The sequence below is a fragment of the Idiotropiscis lumnitzeri genome, chromosome 16 (assembly GCF_059441095.1).
Source record: "Idiotropiscis lumnitzeri isolate Australia: NSW breed Sydney's pygmy pipehorse chromosome 16, RoL_Ilum_1.0, whole genome shotgun sequence".
Taxonomy (NCBI): Eukaryota; Metazoa; Chordata; class Actinopteri; order Syngnathiformes; family Syngnathidae; genus Idiotropiscis; species Idiotropiscis lumnitzeri.
The window spans coordinates 12,582,898-12,604,830 of record NC_142406.1 but is presented as its reverse complement, the minus strand read 5'-3'; the positions used below and the strand labels follow the sequence as shown (position 1 = coordinate 12,604,830).

At 43.1% G+C, this 21,933-nt stretch overlaps 1 protein-coding gene across 2 annotated transcripts in view; it reads right to left on the bottom strand.

Annotated features, from left to right (window-relative positions):
- The window catches only part of adcy2b (adenylate cyclase 2b (brain)), a 29,513-nt gene extending 7,604 nt beyond the window's left edge, over positions 1-21,909 (bottom strand). Inside the window, exons 1-15 of one of the 2 annotated variants that reach the window (XM_088318475.1) lie at positions 21,866-21,909; positions 16,340-16,858; positions 12,058-12,255; positions 9,409-9,570; positions 8,580-8,729; positions 6,720-6,868; positions 5,648-5,759; positions 4,396-4,523; positions 3,871-4,029; positions 3,662-3,794; positions 2,775-2,951; positions 2,583-2,704; positions 2,446-2,515; positions 1,325-1,422; positions 457-541 (exon numbers count right to left, since the gene is read on the bottom strand). In XM_088318475.1, the coding sequence (XP_088174601.1) occupies positions 457-541; positions 1,325-1,422; positions 2,446-2,515; positions 2,583-2,704; positions 2,775-2,951; positions 3,662-3,794; positions 3,871-4,029; positions 4,396-4,523; positions 5,648-5,759; positions 6,720-6,868; positions 8,580-8,729; positions 9,409-9,570; positions 12,058-12,255; positions 16,340-16,609 (2,013 nt within the window). In that variant the 5' untranslated portion in view covers positions 16,610-16,858; positions 21,866-21,909. Of the gene's footprint in view, positions 1-456; positions 542-1,324; positions 1,423-2,445; positions 2,516-2,582; positions 2,705-2,774; positions 2,952-3,661; positions 3,795-3,870; positions 4,030-4,395; positions 4,524-5,647; positions 5,760-6,719; positions 6,869-8,579; positions 8,730-9,408; positions 9,571-12,057; positions 12,256-16,339; positions 16,859-21,865 lie in introns of those variants that run through there. The other variant, XM_088318474.1, reaches the window with a different exon arrangement.
- Between the last annotated feature and the right edge of the window lie 24 nt (positions 21,910-21,933).

Sequence of the window (21,933 nt, the reverse complement as noted above, 5' to 3'; positions counted from 1 at the left end):
TGTAAAGATTATTCATAAAACATTAGAGACACTTTGTAGCTTGCAAATAAAAAAAAAGAAAAAAAAAAGAGAATTGAGGACCACTAAGCCTAATCCGACCATTTTGGATCATGGTTGCGCTCGCCTGACCAAGAAGACAATTTTGTTTTATTTCAGATCAAATAGCGTCGACTATACAATGAGACGAAGAGCAAAAAATTTTAATTTTGGACTTTAGTGGGACAAGAATTGATGAGCTCTTTTATTGTTGTCATATCACTTGACCTTATTTTACGTTCTTGGGGACGTTTTCAATGCATTTTATTTAGTCATTAGCAAGACACCAAATTAGGATTTTTTTTTTTTTTTTAGGTTAAAAAAGTAATTTTTCCAGTCAGTAAATAGCTCAATTTTCTAATGAGGCTGTAACAACAAAGTCAATTCCGGATGTTCAATGAGAAGTGTGTCCGTACCCACCAGAACGTGACCGGCAAAGCAAAGAACCAGGATCAGCGCCAAGAGCAAGAAGGCCAGGCCGAAGGAAATCCCCAACACTGCGGTTCTATGACAGACACGCAAGGAAAGCCGCGTGAGCATTTAGACCTCATGATATCCAGCTTGAGGTTCACGCGCTTGTATTCCCCTTTGACCTCACTCGCAAGACAATTCAGCACAATCGTATAAAGTATCGGATAAACGCTCCAACGGCTTCATGGAAAGAAAAACATGACAAGATTGTGCATGAGGTGACAACTGTGTGTTAGTCATTGTGACATTTTCAGCGCACACACACACACACACACACGCACACAAAACAATAAATGTAATGAAGATTTCTAACGTAGTCGGCCGAGCGATCCATTTATCAGCGGTAAGCATTTATCAGATTGCACCAAGGTTGATGTGATTTGGCAATGGAGAGACTTGAACGCATCAGTGAGTCTGATTTAAGGACGAGCGTCGTAAAGTGGATGATGTCACGGCGCGGCCCTGCCACAAATAGACCAAAGGTTGAAAAAGAGACAGCCAAAGAAGGCCAAATTAGAAAATCAATAACCGTTCAGATGCTGAATAACGCTTTTGGCCCGCCCAGGCAGTAAATTAGCATGACTCGCTCTCCTCGCTTTGATTTACCTGATCTATAATCACCAGCGACACACCGTCATTTCATCTCCCCCCCGTCTGAATTTTAACATCCTGCCGAACGCTCCCCACCCCGCAAACCTCTTTAATGAGTCGACTGGCGTCAAATAGCTTTTCTAACATCAATCTGCCACCACAGCTGGAGCTTCTGGGCGACAGTGCGGTGACGTCTCCAGCGCGGCGACCGGAGGAGCGAACTTACTTGGGCAAGACGAGGACTTGCACGATGAATATGCAGGAGAAGATGAGGCAGGCGCATGTGATGTAGTACTTGAACGCAGGTAATGTTGTGGATCTGTACTGTTGAGAGAGGAGAGGACGTTTTCAATTTGGGACAGAAGTACAATTCAGAATAAGTATTCTATCGTGTCCATTTCATCCATTGAAATAAAATAAAACTAATAATAATCTGTTCCAGGCCCAACTTGTTTTTGATTAAAAAAACAAAACAAATGCACTGTATTGTACATGGGTTGTTGTCATATAACTTGATCAATAACAGCAAGCAAAAAATAAATAAATTAAAAAAAAATAATAATAAAAAATAAATTAAAAAAATAATGATAAAATAAAATAAAATAAAATAAAATAAAATAAAAAACAATAAAAAAAAAATAAAAAATAAAAAAATAAAATAAAAATAAATAAATAAATAAATAATGAATAAAATAAAATAAAAAAAAAATCTATATCATTTGATATGGTAAACTGATTGGAGTGGTCATCAAAAAAAAAAAAAAACCTGGGTTGTGGAGCCGTGAATCCCCCCAAAAATTATTTTAGCTTTATTTTTTTTTAATGTTGTCTTGGTTTTATATGCTAAAGTGGTTGGAATGGTCATTAGGACAAAAAACTGAATCGTGGTCCCGTGAATCACATCACTTGAGAGCCTGAGCCCACAAAAACAGATATTTAATTACATGTGGGCACATCTGCCACATCGCTCGAAAACAGATCCAACATCAATTTGTTGTTTCAATTTTAATTGGCTTCACAGCTGTTGCATTAGTCAGTCTTTGTGAATCGCGATGTAGGGTTTTACTTCCCCAAGCAAAAATAAATAAATAAATAACTTAACGACTTTGGGCACTCGTTGAACCCTAGACAATTATCCAAGTGCAAAACAAGACTTTTTAATTGAATTGCGTGGCAAAGGGTTAAAGAGCATCCAAGAGGAGACGCAGTGCGGGCGATGCAGGATGTTGTCGGCAACTGGAAACAGTCTCTTTAATGACCTCCGTTACACAAGTAGCAATTCATAGCAATTGATTTGAGTCGGAGAACAATTGGTGACTGCTGCTGTTTTATATGCATTGGCTTTACCTCTGCCTCCAGTGCTTTGTTGTGAAAGAACAATGAGATCCTCTGAATGTCCTCTGACTTCAGCCACTGTCTGGAGAGCAGAGGAACACGGTATTTATTTGGGAGTGAAGCCACACAACCTTCACGTGTGGGATTACTTTTGTGAGTTGATGCCGTCAATGGTGCGAATCATCCGCTCGTTGAGTTCCTCCTCAAACCTCCGCCGCTGCGACTTGGACCGTTCCCGGCGCTGGAAGTGGTACTGCCCCATCGGAACGTCCTAGCAACAAGAATAACGTTTTGACATGTCGCAATCATTTGACGAGAGGTGACAGTCCGAGCGTCCTGACCGTGGTGTTGATCTTGCCGTTGTCCGTGGTCATGCTGTCGCGGTGGTGGAGGTTGGCGAAGGGCTTGGCGGCGCCCCACGACTCCAGGTAGCGGGTCATGCGCACCGACGCCCTCATTTTGCCGCCATCCAGGGACGGGCGAGAGCGCAAACCCAGAAGAGGGCTGTGCTTGTCGGTCTGACGGCCAAAAAGACAAATAGTCACTGCTATCTATTTGGATGCAAATATTGAATGATACGCCGCTAATGCTTTTTTTTTTTTTTTTTAAAGTCATTTCCTTCTTTTCTCCCTTCCCCTTCCTTGTCCTTTCTGTGCTCTTCCTGCCAAAGTTTGGAGGACTATTTCCGAATATAACCTGCGAGAACCCGCCGGATGGTCCCCAGTGATTTCCATTGACTCAAGTTAAATGGGGGGTGTAACAGTCGGACTAAAAGCGATCCCTGTAGGAATTGAAAGCGACACAGCCCTTAATGGTTGTGTTAATGCCACCGCGGGCGCGCTGACAGTGACATTCAATAACAATGACTGCCGAGACGACACATCCCGTCAGCCAGTGGCCCCGATATGGCCTTATCCTTTCAAAGCTTCTTGAAAATGTCACCAAAGTCCTGCTGCCTTTTTCTAATATGTGACAGGATATTAAAAAGCTCATAAATGTGAATGGAGAAGGTGCAAGGTGGAAGTCGAGGCATTCTTTGGAAGGGGATCTTACGAAATAATCACTTGGCTTGCTCTATGCCGGTTTTATGAACATCCAGGCCATGATTACTATTTTGTGTACCATATAGATTGAATGTTAGCGATGTTTGATATTTTTTTTCTCAGCGGATATCCTCTTTTACTTCAATTCAAGAAGCATTCCCAAATTTTTAAGGTGTTCTCCCCACCTTGGGGTTGATGACCAGGAAGGTGACCACACCGTGTTCTTTCAGGTAAGAGTCTCGACTCTGTCCGTCTCCTGGCTCCACCTTGTAGGAGCCCTTCAGGTACTCCAGAGTCACCGACGAGATGTGCACCCTCCTGCAGGAGACAAGCTCACGTTTGGCGAGCTCCAGCTACGCCTACAGTGCCGAATGTCGTGCGATTTGCGACATACCCGGGCACACCTCCCGCCTCCATGTGGTTGGCGAGCGTCACGTCATGTGACCACACGTCGTACTGCCACTTGCGGAGGCCGATCACGCCGCACAGGACGTTCCCGGAGTGAACGCCGACGCGCATGTTGATGTCGACCCTGGTGGCATCTCGAACCTTCCTGAAGGGCGACGCAAAAAAAAAAAAAAACATGCATGTTGGGTTCACTGAACACTTGAAATTGTTTGGGATACAAAAGAAATGGTAAAAGTGACAAACAAAAATGTATAAAAAATAAATAAATAAATAATTCATTTATCAGCTACGTCATTTCCATAAACAGATTTTTCTTCCATTTGTTTGACATAATTAATATTTGCTAGGACCAGGCTGAGGCTTATCGTAATGCGTTCACATTTTGTTTACTTGCAAGTTCAAACACAGCTAAATCCAACTCTGGCTTTCTTCCTGCTCTAACGTGCACGCGTACATGCACACGTGTGAAGAGCAGAGAGCCAAACAGTGAGAGAGAGATTGGGTATTTTACTTGATGGCCTCACACATATCCAAGCCCATCTTCACACAGTTCCTGGCGTGGTGAGGCAGAGATTCCGGCAGACCGGACACGCAATAATAACAGTCCCCCAGGATCTTGATTCGCATGCACTCGTTTTCCTAACGGAGGGATAAAGAGAGAATACGGAACAAATGACTGATTATCAAAGTGGCAAAAAAAAATCACGTCGCGTTCTGATTGACACTCCACAAATTTGGTGTGATGAGTGAGTCAATTAAAAAGCATATCACAAAATTAATAATAAATATTTACAAGAATGGATAAAAATATTTTCAGTCCTCCTTTGATTGAATTTTACGCCTTCTAAGTCCATCTGAAACGTTTGAGAATGATTGCACATCCATCGAGGCCAACGTCACGCACCCACTCGCATAACATGAGTCGACATTCCACATGTGGGATGCGGAGCAGCTCGTGGCTGGACCGGTCTTATATAAGAGCAGCTGCGTCCACCGGCGGCCACGACGCGACGAGAGCCTGACTCAAGCTCTTGCTGCTGAAAGCCATCAGCCCACGTGTCTCGGAGGGCCGCGAGTGGCCGCGGGATAACGGGGGAGATGTATCGATTGACCTTCATTTGATGGACGGCGCAAGACGGGCTCTCTCCTTGTTATTTATAATTAAGCAGATTGTTCTCAAAGGAGATCAGGCGACGCCAAATGAGAAAGAGAGACATTATTTCAAGCTTTACGGATCTTTATTTCAAAACATTCAAGAAACTAAAACTTTTTCCCAGGCTTTAACATTTGTGAAAATCGTACTGTTGTTGCCTTCGATCTGACGTGGGCAAAGTACGGCCCGGGGGCCACATGCGGCCCGTGAAACGTTTTCATCCGGCCGGCCAAACTTAAAGAAATTAAATGATTAAATCTTGTTCATGTTTTATTTTCTAAATACTCTGGTGTGTCAAAGACATATTTTGTTGAAATGCTTTTATTCATTTTCATTAAAAATTAAATGTTTTTTTTTTTTTCTCCGTTACCAAAACACTCCATCTGTTCCTGTTGAATAGGATTTTCCACATTTAACATGAAATGGTTTCTGACCTCGCATAAACACAGCTCATTTTGGTAAAAAAGTGAGAAGAGATGGGAAACATTTCAAATATCATGGTAAAGTCAAATAAAATGAAATGTAACAGGTTCTGATTGTCTCCAGCTCACAAACGCTCCCCCCCAAAAAAAATGCTTCTATGCTTGAGGAACAATTACGTAAAAAATACCTTTGCAATCTGGTCAAACTTTCCAAAAAGTTCATTGAGCATGTGCACGAGCTCTCCCGGGGCGCAATCGCTGGCCAGCCTGGTGAAGCCCACGATGTCAGCATAAAGAATACTGCCAGAATCAGCAACAAACAGCAATCTTCAGACATTGCATCATTAATCCTTCTCCTCCCAGCATTAATCGCCACTTATCCTTCAATCCACGTGCATGACATGAACAAAAGCACCGGGGCACAACTTGCTTATGCCTCTGGGAAGGAATTATTCAAGTAAATATGGGGCTGCTATACGAAAAGGTTTCAAGTTGATGGGAAGACTTTGTTTACGAGGTTAGAGGATGGATTTACACGGCAGGTCCAAGTGCCCAATGCCAAATCGTGTTTTCCTTCAACTGAGAGAGAGCGAGGCAAGTGGGAGAGACCAAGAACTTGAAGCACTCAATGGCTTTTAATCGAAAAACATGCACAAAGCAATTCTTTAAAAAGTGTTTTGATAGGTTTAAGATTTTTTTTTTTGTAATAATTTTGCGTGTGGGAGGGCTAAAACCATTTTATAAATGCTTTATATTGTCTGGGTTGTTTTTCGAGGGGCTATATAAAGAAAGTTGAATACGGTGTGCATGTGTGATTGTTTCCAAACGCACACGCACTTGAAGACCACTTAAGGACGTTGTCATATTGTTCCCTTGCTTAGGAAATCAAGCTCCCAGAGGACATTCCTTGGAGAGCCTCTCACGTTAAGCCAAAATGATTGTGCTCGCCTCGGTTTCATACATGAAAATGGGAGGAGGGGGGGGGGTAACAAAGTGACCTCAGCGTACAATGAAGGCGGATTAACTCTGATTTGATATTGTCCATGGCAACAATAGGAATAAGATTGGCAAGAGGAGAAAGACGGGAAGACAGCGGCGCTAAGCAAATAAAAGCAGATGATCGAAGACGAGAGGAGGGCCCGGGACGCGAGAGCGGGTCGGACTACAAAAGAAGACAGACGATGAAGAGCGAGTAGGAGGACGACGTAATGCGATAGTAGCAATAAAGAGAAGAGCGGAGAGATGAGAAAAGAAAGTCACCTGACGTTGGTGTGCCGCTGCACGTACAGGTTGTGGAAGTTGTTGGCGCTCTCGGTGCGACCAAACCTTGGGCCCTGAAGGCGCTGGATGATCTCGGCTTTCATCACTCGGGCGATGTGAGACGGCAACAGGGACAGGAGCAAACGTTCCTATGGTGAGAGCGAGGACGGTTGCAAAAGTTATTTTGTCGTTCGCTTCAAAAACATTTGTCGTCCGATTGGATCGTGGATCTTTTATTCATGAAAAAACTGGAAAATAGCATTTTTGTCATAGATCTGATTAGGAAGTGTGTGCGGATGAAAAATTCTAGACCCCCCCCCCCTCCAGCACTTCAGTTGCCGCCGGATTTAGAAAAAACAACCACTCACACTTAAATTCCGAATGCATTCCGAGATTTTGTATCATGAGCCTCAAAACTGTGAATATGAACCAACCCTTAGCTTACCAATTTTCACCCCCCCAAAAAATTTACAGAGTGGACAGTTTTTCCGGGGGGGGGGCAGGTGTTAGATGACTGTAACTGTTGTGTAACCACTAAAAGTGCAGTTTTTTGGGGGGGTGCTTTCATTGAGTAGAATAGCCATTAGGTGTTTCAGGCTGGCGTTTCAAAACGTGCGCGCGCGTGTGCGTGTGTATGTGTGTGCGTAGGTGTGGGTGTGCGTGTGCGCTACAGAGACGGAGTAGCCGCCTTAGGGGGTGTGACTCATAAATGCAGCTCAGAGCACAGAGGGTCATTACACTGCTCACTCACAGCACGGACTCATTTCCTAAAACACAGCGGAAAATTAACAAGATTGAAAGGTTGCGGGGTGCTGGGCTGCACCAAAAATAGGCAACTTTTACCACCCGCTTCACTGCACTCCGCTGTTATTACGAGAATGTTGGATAAATGGACTGAAGTGATGTTTAGTCAGTGGTAGGTCATGAATGGGATGGTGTGCCGTTTTGCTTTCACGCAGGAATTTGTCCACTGTGGACGGACGCGTTTCAATATGACATTTTGGAACGCTACATGGATTTGACGTACCCGGCGTCATCTCTATCGACATAAACGCACAAACTTAAAAATAAATAGTTGAGGATTCATAGCCATACAATTGGCTGCCAAATGATCTCAGGTGTGCTGCCTTTTTCACAAAGTCAGCCGGGATGGGCTTCAGCTCAGCCGTGAACCTTCTGAGGACACGCCCGAAAATGGAGGTCTCGTCACAGGCAGTCTTCACTGAGTGTACGGTACTCTCAATTATTAATTTGAGCTCTATGTGCCATTTCTCAGGCTCAAACAAACGGTGAATGTCAAGATTTTAATGTCAAGTAAATGTCACTGAATAATGCCGCTTTGCGTATGGTATGTATTGCCAAATAACTAAATTAACGTTAAATAAAGTTAATGGCTCCGTGGGGATCAATTGTGTTCTCATTCTGAATCTGACAAATGGAGCTGTGACATTGTTTGGGCTGGATAAAAAATATGAAGTGCTTAAAATGAATTAGTTGTGCATAATAAATATATATTAAAAAAAAAAAAAATACAGAATATCCACCCGACTATTTTGTATTTTCACAGCCGGCTGTCATGTCCGACTTTTTCTCTGTTCTTCAATTCTCTCCCTGATGAGCACGCACTTGTGGTGGACAATGAGGCACTCTAAAGCTGCCATGCTAGCCTGTCAAGAGGAGATGTTAAAAAATAAATAAAGAAGACTCTCGCCCCCCACCACCCAAAATGCCTCTGTTATGCCTCTCTCTGCATGCTGTGCACACTCACAGCTCACAACGAGGCACTCTAGTAGCCACGCAGCTGACTATCCTCATTTTGCTGCACCGTAAAAAGGCGTCTCGCCAGCTGTGCGTCTCTACCTGCTGGTGCTTCTCAAACTCCAGCTTGATGGGCGACTTGATGCAGTTGCAGGTGTCCTGGTAAGTCTGCTTGAGGGCCAGGTCCATCAGGTGCTTGTGGTACGCCCCCGCTAAGTTACCGCAGGTGAAGATGATCACGTTGGCCAGGATCTGCGCTTGCATGCACACGCAGAACAAAGAACACGGCATTTAAAAAAAAAAAAAAAGCGCAGGGATGTGATGCATGTTTTGCCCGCTATCTCCCGCCTACACGATTACCTTGGAAAACCAGATAAGAGCGCACACTTTAAGCGCACTTTTCCACCACTGTGTCAACCTCAGGCTCTTTAAAACTGTGGCCACGCATATCAATAGGTTGTTCTTTGTCCGCTAGCCAAGGGCAACAAGCGTCTTTAGACATGTTTTATTGTGTGTGTGCACAAGTTCTGAATCACTTTGTGGAAGTCTGGCCATCCGTGACATTTTGCCTCCATCTCTGGGCTTTATACGGCATTTCGTGTATTTACGGAGACAACCACAGCATTTAGCCTTCTGCACTTTAAGTCGCAAACAATGTTTGGTTCGGATAAGTGGGCATAATTTACCATAATTAGTTTTTTGTTCCAGACACACTAAGTACCCTAAAGATGTACTATTTTTGGACTTTACTTGATTAAATACAGTGGTGCCTTTTACTTTGAGTTGGATTGTGACTAAGCTAACTCATTTTATTCACATATCAAGTCAAAAATGAATTGAAATGACGCTGCCACCCAAAAAAATAAAAGAATATATTTTTTTTCCAATCACCCTGAACATTTCAAGTGTCCAAATGAAGTTCATGTCTCACCTGCCAGACGAGAGCTTCCACGTCGTTGGCGACGGAGGCCAAGCAGACGCTGAGGGTGACGGTGTGCGACAAGCAGGTGACCGCGCTGGCCATGATGGCGCCTCTCATGGAGAAAGGCAACATGGTGTACACGACAAACACGATGAACAGGAAGAAGGAGACCTGAAAAGACAAATACAAACATCTGCAATATTTCGGCAGATAGCAGACGCTCTCAGTATGTGAGACAAATGGAAAAAAATAATAATCATTTAATTAATTAATTCAAATGTATGTTGTGCCTTGTAAGGGACTTTCAAGGTTTAAAAGAATTTCAAGGAGTACAGTAATTAATTAATGACTCAATTTTACTTATGTCAAACACATTTTTGGGGAATTTCTGGAATGATTCAAAAAGGCGGATTTTGTTTTAGAATTCGAATTTACGTGACCTATAAATGGCAGTCCTCATCAAAGTGTGACTTCTGAAATTGTCCTTGTGGGCTTCCACCCCTTTCCTGTTGTGATGGCGACCGTCACAGATAGGTCACCGTTTCAACCAGATGAACTCTGACCTTCCTGCCTTGTCTGTCTGTTGTCTTCCTGTGTCTTGCAACGTCTGCTGAGGGTGACAGCTATTTGGCATCCGGATTGTGCATGTGCAAGTGGCGCATTATTGCTCCGACTTTTATCAAATACAAACCAGCTTCCAATACTGAGATAAGTAAAGTGAGATGCAGCTCCGGAGGACTTAATTGAAAGGTGTTTCATATAGGCTTTCCGTTGCCATGGGAACCAAGAAAGGCTGACGTTGGCGCAGCGGTAGAGCCTCCTGTAGATGGAGAGTGCAGCGTCCAGTCATTTTGGTGGAACTAACGTTGGCGGTCCAATTTCAGGCACGTCACTCCCCCCGCCCCCCTTCCGAAGCCAGCTCGGCGTATTTCATCTCCGCCGCACTCCTGCCTTGCATGCTAATACGCCCTCCAGCACCTCGAGATGGAGCTGCAGGCGCCATCACCTGGCTTCAGCAAAGCTTGATGACCTCCCACTCCGATGTCAGCACCTCTGATCACAAAAAGCAGTGCTGACGTTCGACAATATTCAGCTCTCTTAGCATGACACCGGTGCCTTCGCTAAAGACTCAATTTCTTGTGCTATGCTTCAGTTTAGCAGAAAAAAGGGGATTCTTGTTTTTTTTCTTTTCATTCCAAGCTGGATTATTGTGGCTGGCCTCACATTCAAATGAATTAAATAAATAAATAAGAAACTTTCTGGGTTGCGTTACAAAAAGCACCATAGGCCGTTAAACAAATTGGGTCAAATTGAGCCAAGTAATAGTTTGATTCATTTTTTACCCATATTGGGTTATTTTCAACCCAACCGTTCTTAAAGCTGAAAAACAGTTGGATCAAAAATAACCCGACAGGACCTATTTTTTGGGGTTATTTATTTGATGCAAAATTTACTCACAAACAACCTAAAAAATTGTGTTTTTGTTTTTTTTTAGAAGGAAATTAAAAAACACTTTTTGGGGTGTGTTTTCACAATTTTTGCCACCGGAAAGTATCCTGGCACCTATTGTTGACAAACGTTACAAAATTGTCCAAAAGCTCACTTGTAACACACAAAACACAGAATAAACGTAACGACGTGGAGTCATCTGTCATCTCCCAGGAGAGACGGGCCCGGCTCAGAAATTGAATAAAGGCCCGGACTAAAAGGTTAATGGCGCTCGATGGAAGCTTGTGCCGCACGTGGACCTGACCGAGCGACTCTGGCATCCCTCTCGTGCCGTCCGTTTGACAGCCGTGTTTATCCGTTTGCGCACGTGCGTGTGCAGACGTGCGCAGATTGCGTGCGAGCAAGCAAGAAGTCTATATGTTCCTTTTGTTTTCTCGCGCTCGTTCAGACCTTTGTATTATTAGCTCTGTGGGCTCAAGTAATCACCATCCAGGCAACCCACAGAGAGGGAGCTGCAATTTCAATTTTTTTCCCCCTGCCCTTTCTTTTCTTCTCTCATTACATCCCCCCACTCCCTTTCCTTCCTTTTTTCTTGGAGAAAGTCAAAGCTCTTTTCAATGCATGATATGGGCAGCGGTTCAGATTCTTGTCCCAATATTTATGCTTATATCCGTGCGATAGATGCCGAGATTGAGCTATTGTGCGATTAATAATTCAGATTGATTACGCTCCCACAGGTGGCCGATGATAAAAATATCTCATGGAGGAAGAGGCAAAGAATTGGGCCTGAGCGCGTGCGGGGAGTCGACAGAAAACCCGGGAGGTGGGGGTCGAGCGGTGTTGGCTGCAGGTGGGGAGAGACTGGGATTTGATGAATATGCGGAGACAAGGTGTGAGATGGAGAAAATAGGATTCCCGTGACAGCGAGAGAGGCGGAGTCTGGCGCGCAGGACGAATGTGTCTGACTGCTCCTTTGCTCGCATCGGATCTAATTAAGACGTGTCACATGTGGAATTAATTTAGACGCCCAAGCGCACACACATCATGTGGATGCACACACAAAGACAGGCTGTCAGGATGATGTGTAAAAACGGGACAAGTATGAATGCAGGTGTCTAATAGACGCGTAATAACGCTGATGCGATTGAAGCTGACAGTTTTATCGCAAGCCGCCTCCGCTTATCTGCGATGCACGCAAATTGCACTTACCTGATCCCAGGGACTGAGGATCCCTCCGGAGAACATGAACAGGTAACCCATGGTGACCAGACACGCCCATATGAGGAGGGAGAAGAGGCGGAGCATCCGCTTGAAAATGGACTCGATGCAGACCAGGATGAAGATGGACAAGAAGAGGAAAAGGGCCGTGGGCACCGTGATGAGAAAGGTCAGATGGTCCTCGGTATTCTGAGAAGAGAACACATTTACAGCGAGGAAAGGTTATTTATTGATTATGATAATGCACAGAATTTTTTTTTATTTAAAACACACTGCGGCACACCAGACAGCAGTAAATAGTTGACGTATGGTCGTGCATCTTTTATCTATCATGACGGCTGACACAAACTATAAACATTTTTATCAGAACGCAATTAAAAACTTTTTCACTTTTGACCTGACAACTAATGTCGAGCAAAAAGCAGCAAAATGCTCGCTATCTTTTTTTTTTTTTTGCTTAATGAGGGCAGCCGGTCCTCGCAGGGACCGAGGCACACTATGACACAAACAGATGAACAGACTGCGCGCAGATCGGCAAATAGACAGACGGCCTGAGCCCGGAGAATGTGCTAGAGCATCACTTCTGCGCCGGCACGGTCAAAGTCAGCATTTTTTGACACCGTCAACACACACCAGCCAATTAATGCACTCGAAACATTTGGCTAAGCAGAATTTTCTCACCGCCCATTAACTTCCTTGTGTTAAAATGTCAGGAGAGGTGGCGAGAGTACTCACAGTCACACCTAAGTAGAAGGACAGATACTTGAGTAAAAAAAAAAAAAGTCAATTCAATTTATGAACTACAAATTTGTAAGAGTGACGGTTACATTCCACCACGGCATGTTTTGGTCAAGGAGACGTTGTCAGCCGAGCTTCTCGTGACTAATTTGACAGGCAATTGACTTGTTGACAATAGCAGGGGCTCCAAAGCCGAAGAAAGCGAGCGAGGAGGTCCTATAAAGTGTATTAGAGTAATGTCGCTTCTGTAAGGGAGTATGAGTCACGGTCTGGCACCGGGGGTCCCGCGAGATTCGACCACTGACGCCACTGCGCTCTTTCCAGCTCAAGTGCACAATAGAGTCCAGATGAGGATGGAAGTAAGACTCCACGCTTGCACGAGACATTTTGTATTTTAGCTCTTACCTTTTTTTTTTTTATGTGTGGTGATGTATGCATTTGCCAAATATAGAGAGCACATTTGCACAAATATTTTTCACTTGGCCTGTCACAATATTAATACAAATACTAATGAGATTGCTAAAAATTTTCATTTTTTTCTTCTTTGCCCTCAAGTAACAATTTCACATTTAAAATGCGTTTTTTGGGGGGGGGTTTATTGAGTTACAGCATCGATCTGTATCCATGTGTCCAACTGTGCTGCAAAAGCCGTTCAATTAACTTGCCACCATGTTGGGTCTCGTGGATGTAAAACAAATCGAACAATTTCTTTTTTTGCCCTGAAAAATGTAGATAAGCTAAAGAAGGAAATGAGACACTTCCTTGGACAAACACACCCAAACAACAAGCACGTACAGTAACTTTTTGACAAAATGGGTGGAGTGGACTCGACATTACCATAAAGTCCAAATTCCATCAGTCGCAGGTCTGTGTGCCTCCATTTTAGGAGCATTTGGTGAAGTTTTGGAGGGCAAGCTGATTAAAATGAATGAATAAATAAATAAATAAATAAATAAATAAATAAATTAAAAAAAATGGTGAATACAAATAATAAATAAATCAATCAATAAATAAATAAATCAATAAATAAAAATGGTGAATACAAATAATAAATCAATCAATCAATCAATAAATAAATCAATAAATAAAAATGGTGAATACAAATAATAAATCAATCAATAAATAAATAAATCAATAAATAAAAATGGTGAATACAAATAATAAATCAATCAATCAATCAATAAATAAATCAATAAATAAAAATGGTGAATACAAATAATAAATCAATCAATAAATAAATAAATAAATAAATCAAGAAATAAATAAATAAATAAATAAATAAATAAATAAATAAATAAATAAATAAAAATGGTGAATAAAAATAATAAATCAATAAATAAATACATAAATAAATAAATAAATAAATAAATAAATCCTTTCCTCCTCTCCAAATATATTTCTGCCATTCTTCTTTGATCAGAGTTAATAAAAAGACGCCTGGCTGACGACACACAGTCGTCCGATGGCAATAAATTGGAAAAGTAATGAGTGGAATTCATGCACATGCGCAAGGTGAGAATACAGCGACTGACAGGGGCATGACATCTATTGATCCAGTTCAAATACAAGAAGATTGATTGTGGTTTTTTTTTTTTTTTTGCCTGAGGAAAAAGACTATTATGAAGGTGACATGAATACAAGAGCACCTCAGCCCACAAAAGGAAATAAAATGACAAAAAAACCAACAAGTGTGCATGCCTTTGTATGAAACACCATTTAAAAAAAAAAACAAAAAAAAAAACAACACTTCACGGACAAAAGCTTGTGTTTGGGTCCGAACAATAGCGTTCTCTTGACAAAAGCACTAACGCCTGCGTAGCCGTGAACTGCGCTCTCACGCCGCCACTTGATCCACTTGGCAATCCCAGCGTTGCCATTTTAAAGTGGCGCTTCACAGTCTCTCACCTTGCCGGACATAATGAATTGCACACTCGCATTGGGTTGATTTTTTTTTCTTCCTTTTGACAAATAATTAAAAATAGCAGCACATTAATCACGTTTGTAAACTGCAAAAATTCGTCGGGATATTTTTTTCTTCCGGGACAGTTTTTGTGTGTATATACTCCCAGTTTACTGTTACACTTGGTTGTATTGGCAGATCATTTTGGTTAAGTAAACTATTTCTCTTGGCTCCAACTCCCCCTCGAGCCTAATGAGGACAAACAGTGTACAAAATGCATGGACGGACTTTTTAATGATTTGTATACGAATAGTTGGGTCTTTAAGTGTGAAGTTAAACAGCCAAAAGGAAATCTTTTATATATCTAGCAAACTGTTCTACTATTTTTTTTTGTCTCATAGCTATGTAACAGTGAGTTGCTCTGCCCATGGCATGATCAGATGGGTAAAGATCCAGAGCCCTTTTCAAGTAACCAGACTACACTGTCTAAAACTCGACTGTGCAGGGTTACCATCATGCAGAAAAATCCCCATCTCAAATGGTAAGCAGAGCTGCATTTAGTTTTGTTCGACAAGCGATTTAGCTCCTCAACACAACTTGATTTCTGATTTCTTCCACATCCACAAAATGAAGTGAAGACAGATAAACGTCAAAAGCTTTTTTTCCCAGCACAGTGCCATCTTCTGTCCTATTTGCACCTGAAGATGAATCTCAAACTGAGTAGCCACATGCTCAACCTTGTGAAATGTTCCACGCTGCTCCACTTACGCCGACAACAAAAGCGAAGCATTTCCAAGCATCTTCAAAACAGACGAGCGCCACACCAAGACAGATATCCATTTCCTTCATTCCACTCCGGATGACGTCCTCAAAACTGGTTCCATTCCATTCCAAAAAAAAAAAAAAAAGAGAACACAGGATGCCGCAGAGGCACGAGTTCATTCAACTTGAGGAGAGCGTTATCAGGAGAGCTGCTGCTTTTTTGTGGGATTCATTTCCCTGTTAGATATGACGAGGAAAACATCATTCCAAACAGCACACAGTCCCAGTTGGCCAGTTTTGAATACGGAACAATACGGACGCCAGAAGCTTTTTAATACGGGCCGCTCAGCACTGTTATGGATTATTACAGGGATTTACGGGCTCATGCGACAAGACAAAAACAGCAAAACGACTCAACGCCACCACAGTCTTGCATCCTTTTTCCACCCTTCACTTAATATTCTTTTTTACGACACATTCGTAAAACAGTGATTTTGTTTTACGTACGCTTCTCTCTGCCTGCCATGGCACTTGGTTCCAACAATAATATATTCATTAAGTAGAATTATATTGGTATGAATTTAGATTTAAAATGACATCAAAATGCTTTCCCAGTCCATTATCCGAGCCGCTTATCCTCTCAAAAATAAAACTACAAAAATCAAGTGAAAAAGCATTCAGAACAAGTGAAGCAAAGACCAGATTTGAAAGGCATCAAAGCTGGCGGGATAAAAGCAATCACAAAGCGGTCCTCTTGTAACGCACGCGGTGTAAACCAAGCCATTAATTTGGATTTTTTTTTTTAACATGTCATTAAAGTCAAGACGGAGATGAAAAGTTATGACGTTGAAGTTTAAAGCGGCGCTCACTCACCAGCCCCGAAGCGAAGAAGACCACCAGCAGTGCCACGCAGGTTCCCATGACGATGAGCAGCAGGAAGACGATGAGCGGATGCTGCTGGCTCATCCTGTAGTAGGACTCGTACAGCCAGTCCTGCCGCTTCTCACCCTCCGCGCACGTCTCGACCCCCTGGAACGCCGGGCAGCCCTCCGCTCCCGGGCCGTCGGGCCCCTCGCCGCCCTCAACCCCATCGCTCTTCTCCAGCAGGTAGCGACCGCGGGTCCACAGAGCCTCCTCCCACATGGGTGCACGCCTCCGGAGGGCGGCGGGGGGTCACCCCAAAGAACTTTGGCTTGGGTGCGATTGATTGCACAGATGAGAAGATGAAGATGCCAGCACTTCCTCCCCCCCGCGCTTCCCTCACATCCTCTCAGGACAGCATGACTGAGCCTCTGACGGGCTCCCCGTTTGGAGGCGCCGGCCCCTCTCTGGCTGCAGCGTGCTACTCGGCCGAGGTGCAGATGAGGACTGAGAGGGAGCGACTGTGTGGAGCTGGAAGGGAGGGGAAAAAAAAATAAAGAGTGTGAAAGGGAGAGAGGGTGTGTGGTGGGGGTGAGATCGTGTATGTGCAAGTGTAGTCTCGAAACATAAAAAAAGGGAGGGGAAACTGAAGATGGGGTGAAACTGGCTGAGCACTGCATAAAAAAAAAGAAGATAAGAGTATGTTGAGTGTGTGTATATGTGGAAAAAAAGCCCTTTGAAAATGACTACTTGCGACACATTGTACCAACTGTGCTCAAACACAAACGTGGGAAAAGTAGTCATCGTCCGTACTTAAGTACAAGTACATCTAAAAATAGACTGATGGCAGTAAAAGTACTGATTTTAGTCCTTAAATAGAATTTTTAAAAAATGGGTTTGGTCAGATTCTTTTAAAAGAGCTTTGTAATTGCGTATAGTTGCCACAAGATGGCGGCTGAGCACTTAAACCAGATGATCATAAAGCATCAACACCATGCATCTGGCGAGTATACAACCATGAACCTACGTTACGGGTATTCGGTCAACACATAAACAACCTTTGCATCAAGAGTATAAGCTAACATATTGGCCTAAATAACATGCTAGCATAAAAAAAATGTAGTCATTAAAATCATTTTTTGCCATTTAGACAAGATTCTAAATGTCAGGGAATACTGTAGAGTCGATTACATGAGCTGTTCATAGCCGCGTCGGGAGAGGAGTTTCACTCCCGACCTCTCTCTAGTTACATTTTATTTATATCACGTCGTCATGAGTGGTGGGGAGAAAAGTACCAAGCCAGGCGAAGGAGTAGAAAGCACGGAACTGTTCACATGTAGTGAGTACAAGTAAAAAATAAAAAATAAAAAAAAAGCAGCCGAAAAATACTCAAGTACAGATGTAGTACCTTATCAGTACTGCAGGAATGCATTTGTAGTCGAGCGTGGAAAAAAAAAAAAAAAAGCAGAGAAAATGCCAACCAGATAAGATGAAAAGGGGGCTAAAAAGGGGGGAGGAAGAGGAAAGGGAAACAAAGTCAGGAAGGTAAAATAAATAAATAATAAAAAAAAGCCCCATCAGGAAGAAAGCGAGCAAGAGAGTGCGGCGGAGGAAGAAGAGCAAAGCTTCAAAAGGCGGGAAAATGCTGCTAATGAGGAAAAAGTTCAAGCGTGATGATGGCTGTTGTCAGACGAAAACTAGACTAGCGACTCGAGCCAAGGATGAACAAGATCGAGCAAAATGAAGGAATAAATTATTTTTAAAAAGTCAGCGACGGAGTTCAGAGTCACTCCCTTTGCAGTATATAGTCCCCTGTATGGTGACTAATACAACTGACCTACTTGTACGTTCTGTGGATAGCAAATAAATCGACAAACAATTCAGCTCACTAGTACAATGAATAGGATGCACTCGTAGAAAAATTATTATGAGTAAAGCTTTTTGTTTTTCGCTTCTAGACCCACTTTTGGTTGGATAAATCCTCAAAGGGCTTCAAAACATTGATATTCTGATACATGTCCTTGCACTAGTAGCTCGTTGAAGATTGACTTCACTGCTAGAACAACTACGGCGCACTATTGGAATGACCGTCTAACTAGAAAGGATTTTTCACTTTCACGTTGAATAAATGCTAAAACAGCTTGACCCCTGACCTACTAATTAGCATACTAGTACGACGACCGCATTACTAGTACGACGAAACCGCACCGGTTGACTAAGTGATACTAGTGCAACGATACCACGCAAACAGTTAAGAGGAAACGCCATTGACTAAAACAAATTCTCTGCCGTAAGGCGACAACGCGTGGAGTTCATTCCAACACGTCGACAACATTGTAAACAAAAAGATAAAATGCGGAAGCGCCGCAGGTGCTGGCGGAGGAGTCGTGACAGTATTGATGAAAATATATCGAGCGACTCTTGTGATGGATGGCCTCACATGATATCGCCAGTCGAGTCACGGGCAATCGAGCTAGTTCATCTCCACCCCGAAAGTATTGAAAGCGCAAACGCTCATAAGTGACCATTCACGTTTTCATAAGGCGCTTCCGGGAAATCAGTCAATGTGCGACCCAAAAGCGAGACGGTGGGAAGTTTTCTGGACACTCAGCATCCAGCTGGTCAATGTAATGACCGTAATGAGCCCGAATCTATTAGCGCGGATTTGACGGATGTGCCAGATGTTGTTCTATTTCCCCCGTGGTGGCGCAACAGGATGACACGAGGTGCAATCACTCTTTCAAATAAATGAATTTAGCCTTTTTTTCTAGACAGCTACTGAGCTGTAAAAAAAAAAAAAAAAAAAAAGTAATACTCCTACGTTCTCCTTCAGGGAGTGAACATGTGAACACCACTCGTAGCTTCCCCTGCCTGCTGCCTTTCCTTGAATGAGCGAATGCAAGACGAGCTAATTGGCTCCGCCTTGATGCAGCAGCAGAGCCCGTGTTAATGAACTAGCTGACACACACGCGCGCACACACACCGTTCATGAGTGTGCGCACAAGTGTGAGACAGTTTGAACTGTGACTCATGTTGCTCGATTCAACGTGTCCTTGTCTCGCTGTGATAAAGGCTTTTCATGGGCCATTGAGCCATTTTGCTCAAATGAACACACGTACACACACACACACACACACACATTAACACGTTCACTAAAACACCCACGCAAACAGTTCCGAACAAAGATTTAAAGAAACACCGTTGTAGTTTCAAAGTAACACACAAACACGACTTTTTTTCCACCTTGAGTATCAGTGGCTGATATCGGCAGCCTCCATGAGTACCCAATACCTTAAGTTAAGGTTGAAATTTTGAAAGAAAAAAGGGGGGGGGGGACCCCCAGAAGAATCTGAAAGACTTGAGCGATGTGTTTTGAAACGGCATTCCGCCAACATACTCAAATGTGTGTTTGTGTTGCTATAAACGGACTGAGAACACGATATAAGCTTTGTGAACCATGTCACAAACAGGTGCGGCGGTGCTGGTGCTGACCCCCATCCCCCCGAACTCGCAAACACACACGCGCTCCTGCACACACACGCACACACAAAGCGGTGACAGAATGGGAACACGTGGAGGAAGAGTGCCCTGAACATACTAATCCGGAATCAAACACCCTCCCACACAGAGTCAAAGTGTCAGAATAAAGGACAACGCGGCTAAGGAGGGGGATGCTGCCTTCGAGCGGTGTGGGAAATCACGCTTGTTATTTGTTTCGAGTTACTTTCCCCGGAACACCTGTCTGAGGTATTTCAAATTTGCTATTTTTTTGGGACAAAATCTGATTTCATTGAACATTTTCACTACACAATGATTATTTCGCTTTAGTGTAATGCGTCAGTTTTGAAAGACTCCTCAGCTGCCCATGGCTGCACACGCTTGTTAACGCCGCGGTTCAACGCCGACACCGGGAAAGTGGCTGGCCTATTATTATTTTTTTTTAATTTATTTTTAACAGAATCAAAGCAAAGATGAAGGCTTGAGTAAAACACTGGATGCGCCTCGGCTCAATAAAGGTTGTGAAACACGCGATAGACGATATTTAATGTGGCACCACACGTGGGAAATCAACAGAGGCGATCAATGGCATGTGTCCAGCACAAAGGTCAAACAAACGGATGTCACCTTTGGAATGTGAACGAGAGGATATCGAGGGCTTGATTTGGAAAGCAACTGGCGATCGCTGAATTAGCGATCATGCGCATGAGCAGCATGAGCACACCCAGATAATTACAGTCGGGGGGGCTGATGAGCTCCGAAAGGAGCCCACCTTGATGAGGGCAAAAAGGGGCCTCATCGACAGAGCGTGCGTCTGTGATTAAAGCACACGGAGACGGCCTATAAGCGCGGCAATCAAGGAAGCACAACAACGGGAGGCTTCCGATTCCGCGTTAGGGCGTACACGCGGGAATTCGTCAAGGATAACAAATCTTATTGGAACTTGTTGTTGTTTTCATTTCCGGGTTTAAAAATCAGGACGAATGGATGGTAATGTTTTTGAAAAGCGATTTGTGAAAATGTGTGCGTAAATAACGTTGCCCATACAAAAAGGTTTGTGATGGCGACAAGATGGCAGCAAAATACTTAAAACAAGAAGGCCATGAACTCTGCATCTAGCATGTACACGCTCATAAACCGATGTCACATTGTTTGAGTAAATTATTGGACACAAACAAAAAACCTTCACAAGGTTCAAAACTCTTGGCACCTGCCGAGAAAAAAAAAATCTAATAGACAAACGAACGAACAAGCACGGCTCACTTTAAATTCTTCTTTCCGATGACTAATGTATTAACTTTTCTTTGGCATGTGATTGATGAAAATGTAATTTAGCAATTTCCTCACTGATGAGCGCGACGACACCAACCCAGACATCCAGAACCCCCTGGTGGGATATGCCGACCACCACGCATTTCTAATTTAATTAGTCGACTGTCGAAGATGTGCGCAATTTAAAGCTCCACTAGCCTTCGCGCGCAAGTGTGCGAAATTACAACACGGCCCAAGTTTGCTATGAGCAGAGAATACGCTTGTGAAAAGCGATGAACAATTTAGCATCTTCAATTAAGCTAAGATGCATGTCTGTGGAAAGTGGGAGGAAGTCACCCACGTGGGAAAGCCAGAACTGTGATTCGAACCCTGAACCTGAGAACTGTGAGACATGTGTTTACCACAAGGTGCCGCTCGCTTTGCACACCAACATGCAAGAATGCGTTGTTATAGATCTGTCTGGAAACACTTTGACATTTTATTAAGTTTCAAAGAAAAATGTTCACTAAAGCACAAGTGCCCCATCTGGTGGTCGACAGAAGAATCACACTTTGACTCAGTATTTTCTTTTTATCCCCCTCATAGATCATCCAGACAGTTCAAAAATGATCTGTTGGGAAAATTAATTAAAAATGGGGCTGCTCCATTAAAATATTGCAATGAAAACTGATTTAAAAATTTGATGAAAGCATGTGACAGGCACGATATTAAGACAAATGGTGTGTGATATTTTGAGGAACTAAAATCTAAATATCATTTAATACTTACAGAAATCATTCACTCTTCATGCTGATTTTTCCAAACGCTTGCTTTCTGTAATTTCAAAATAAAACTGT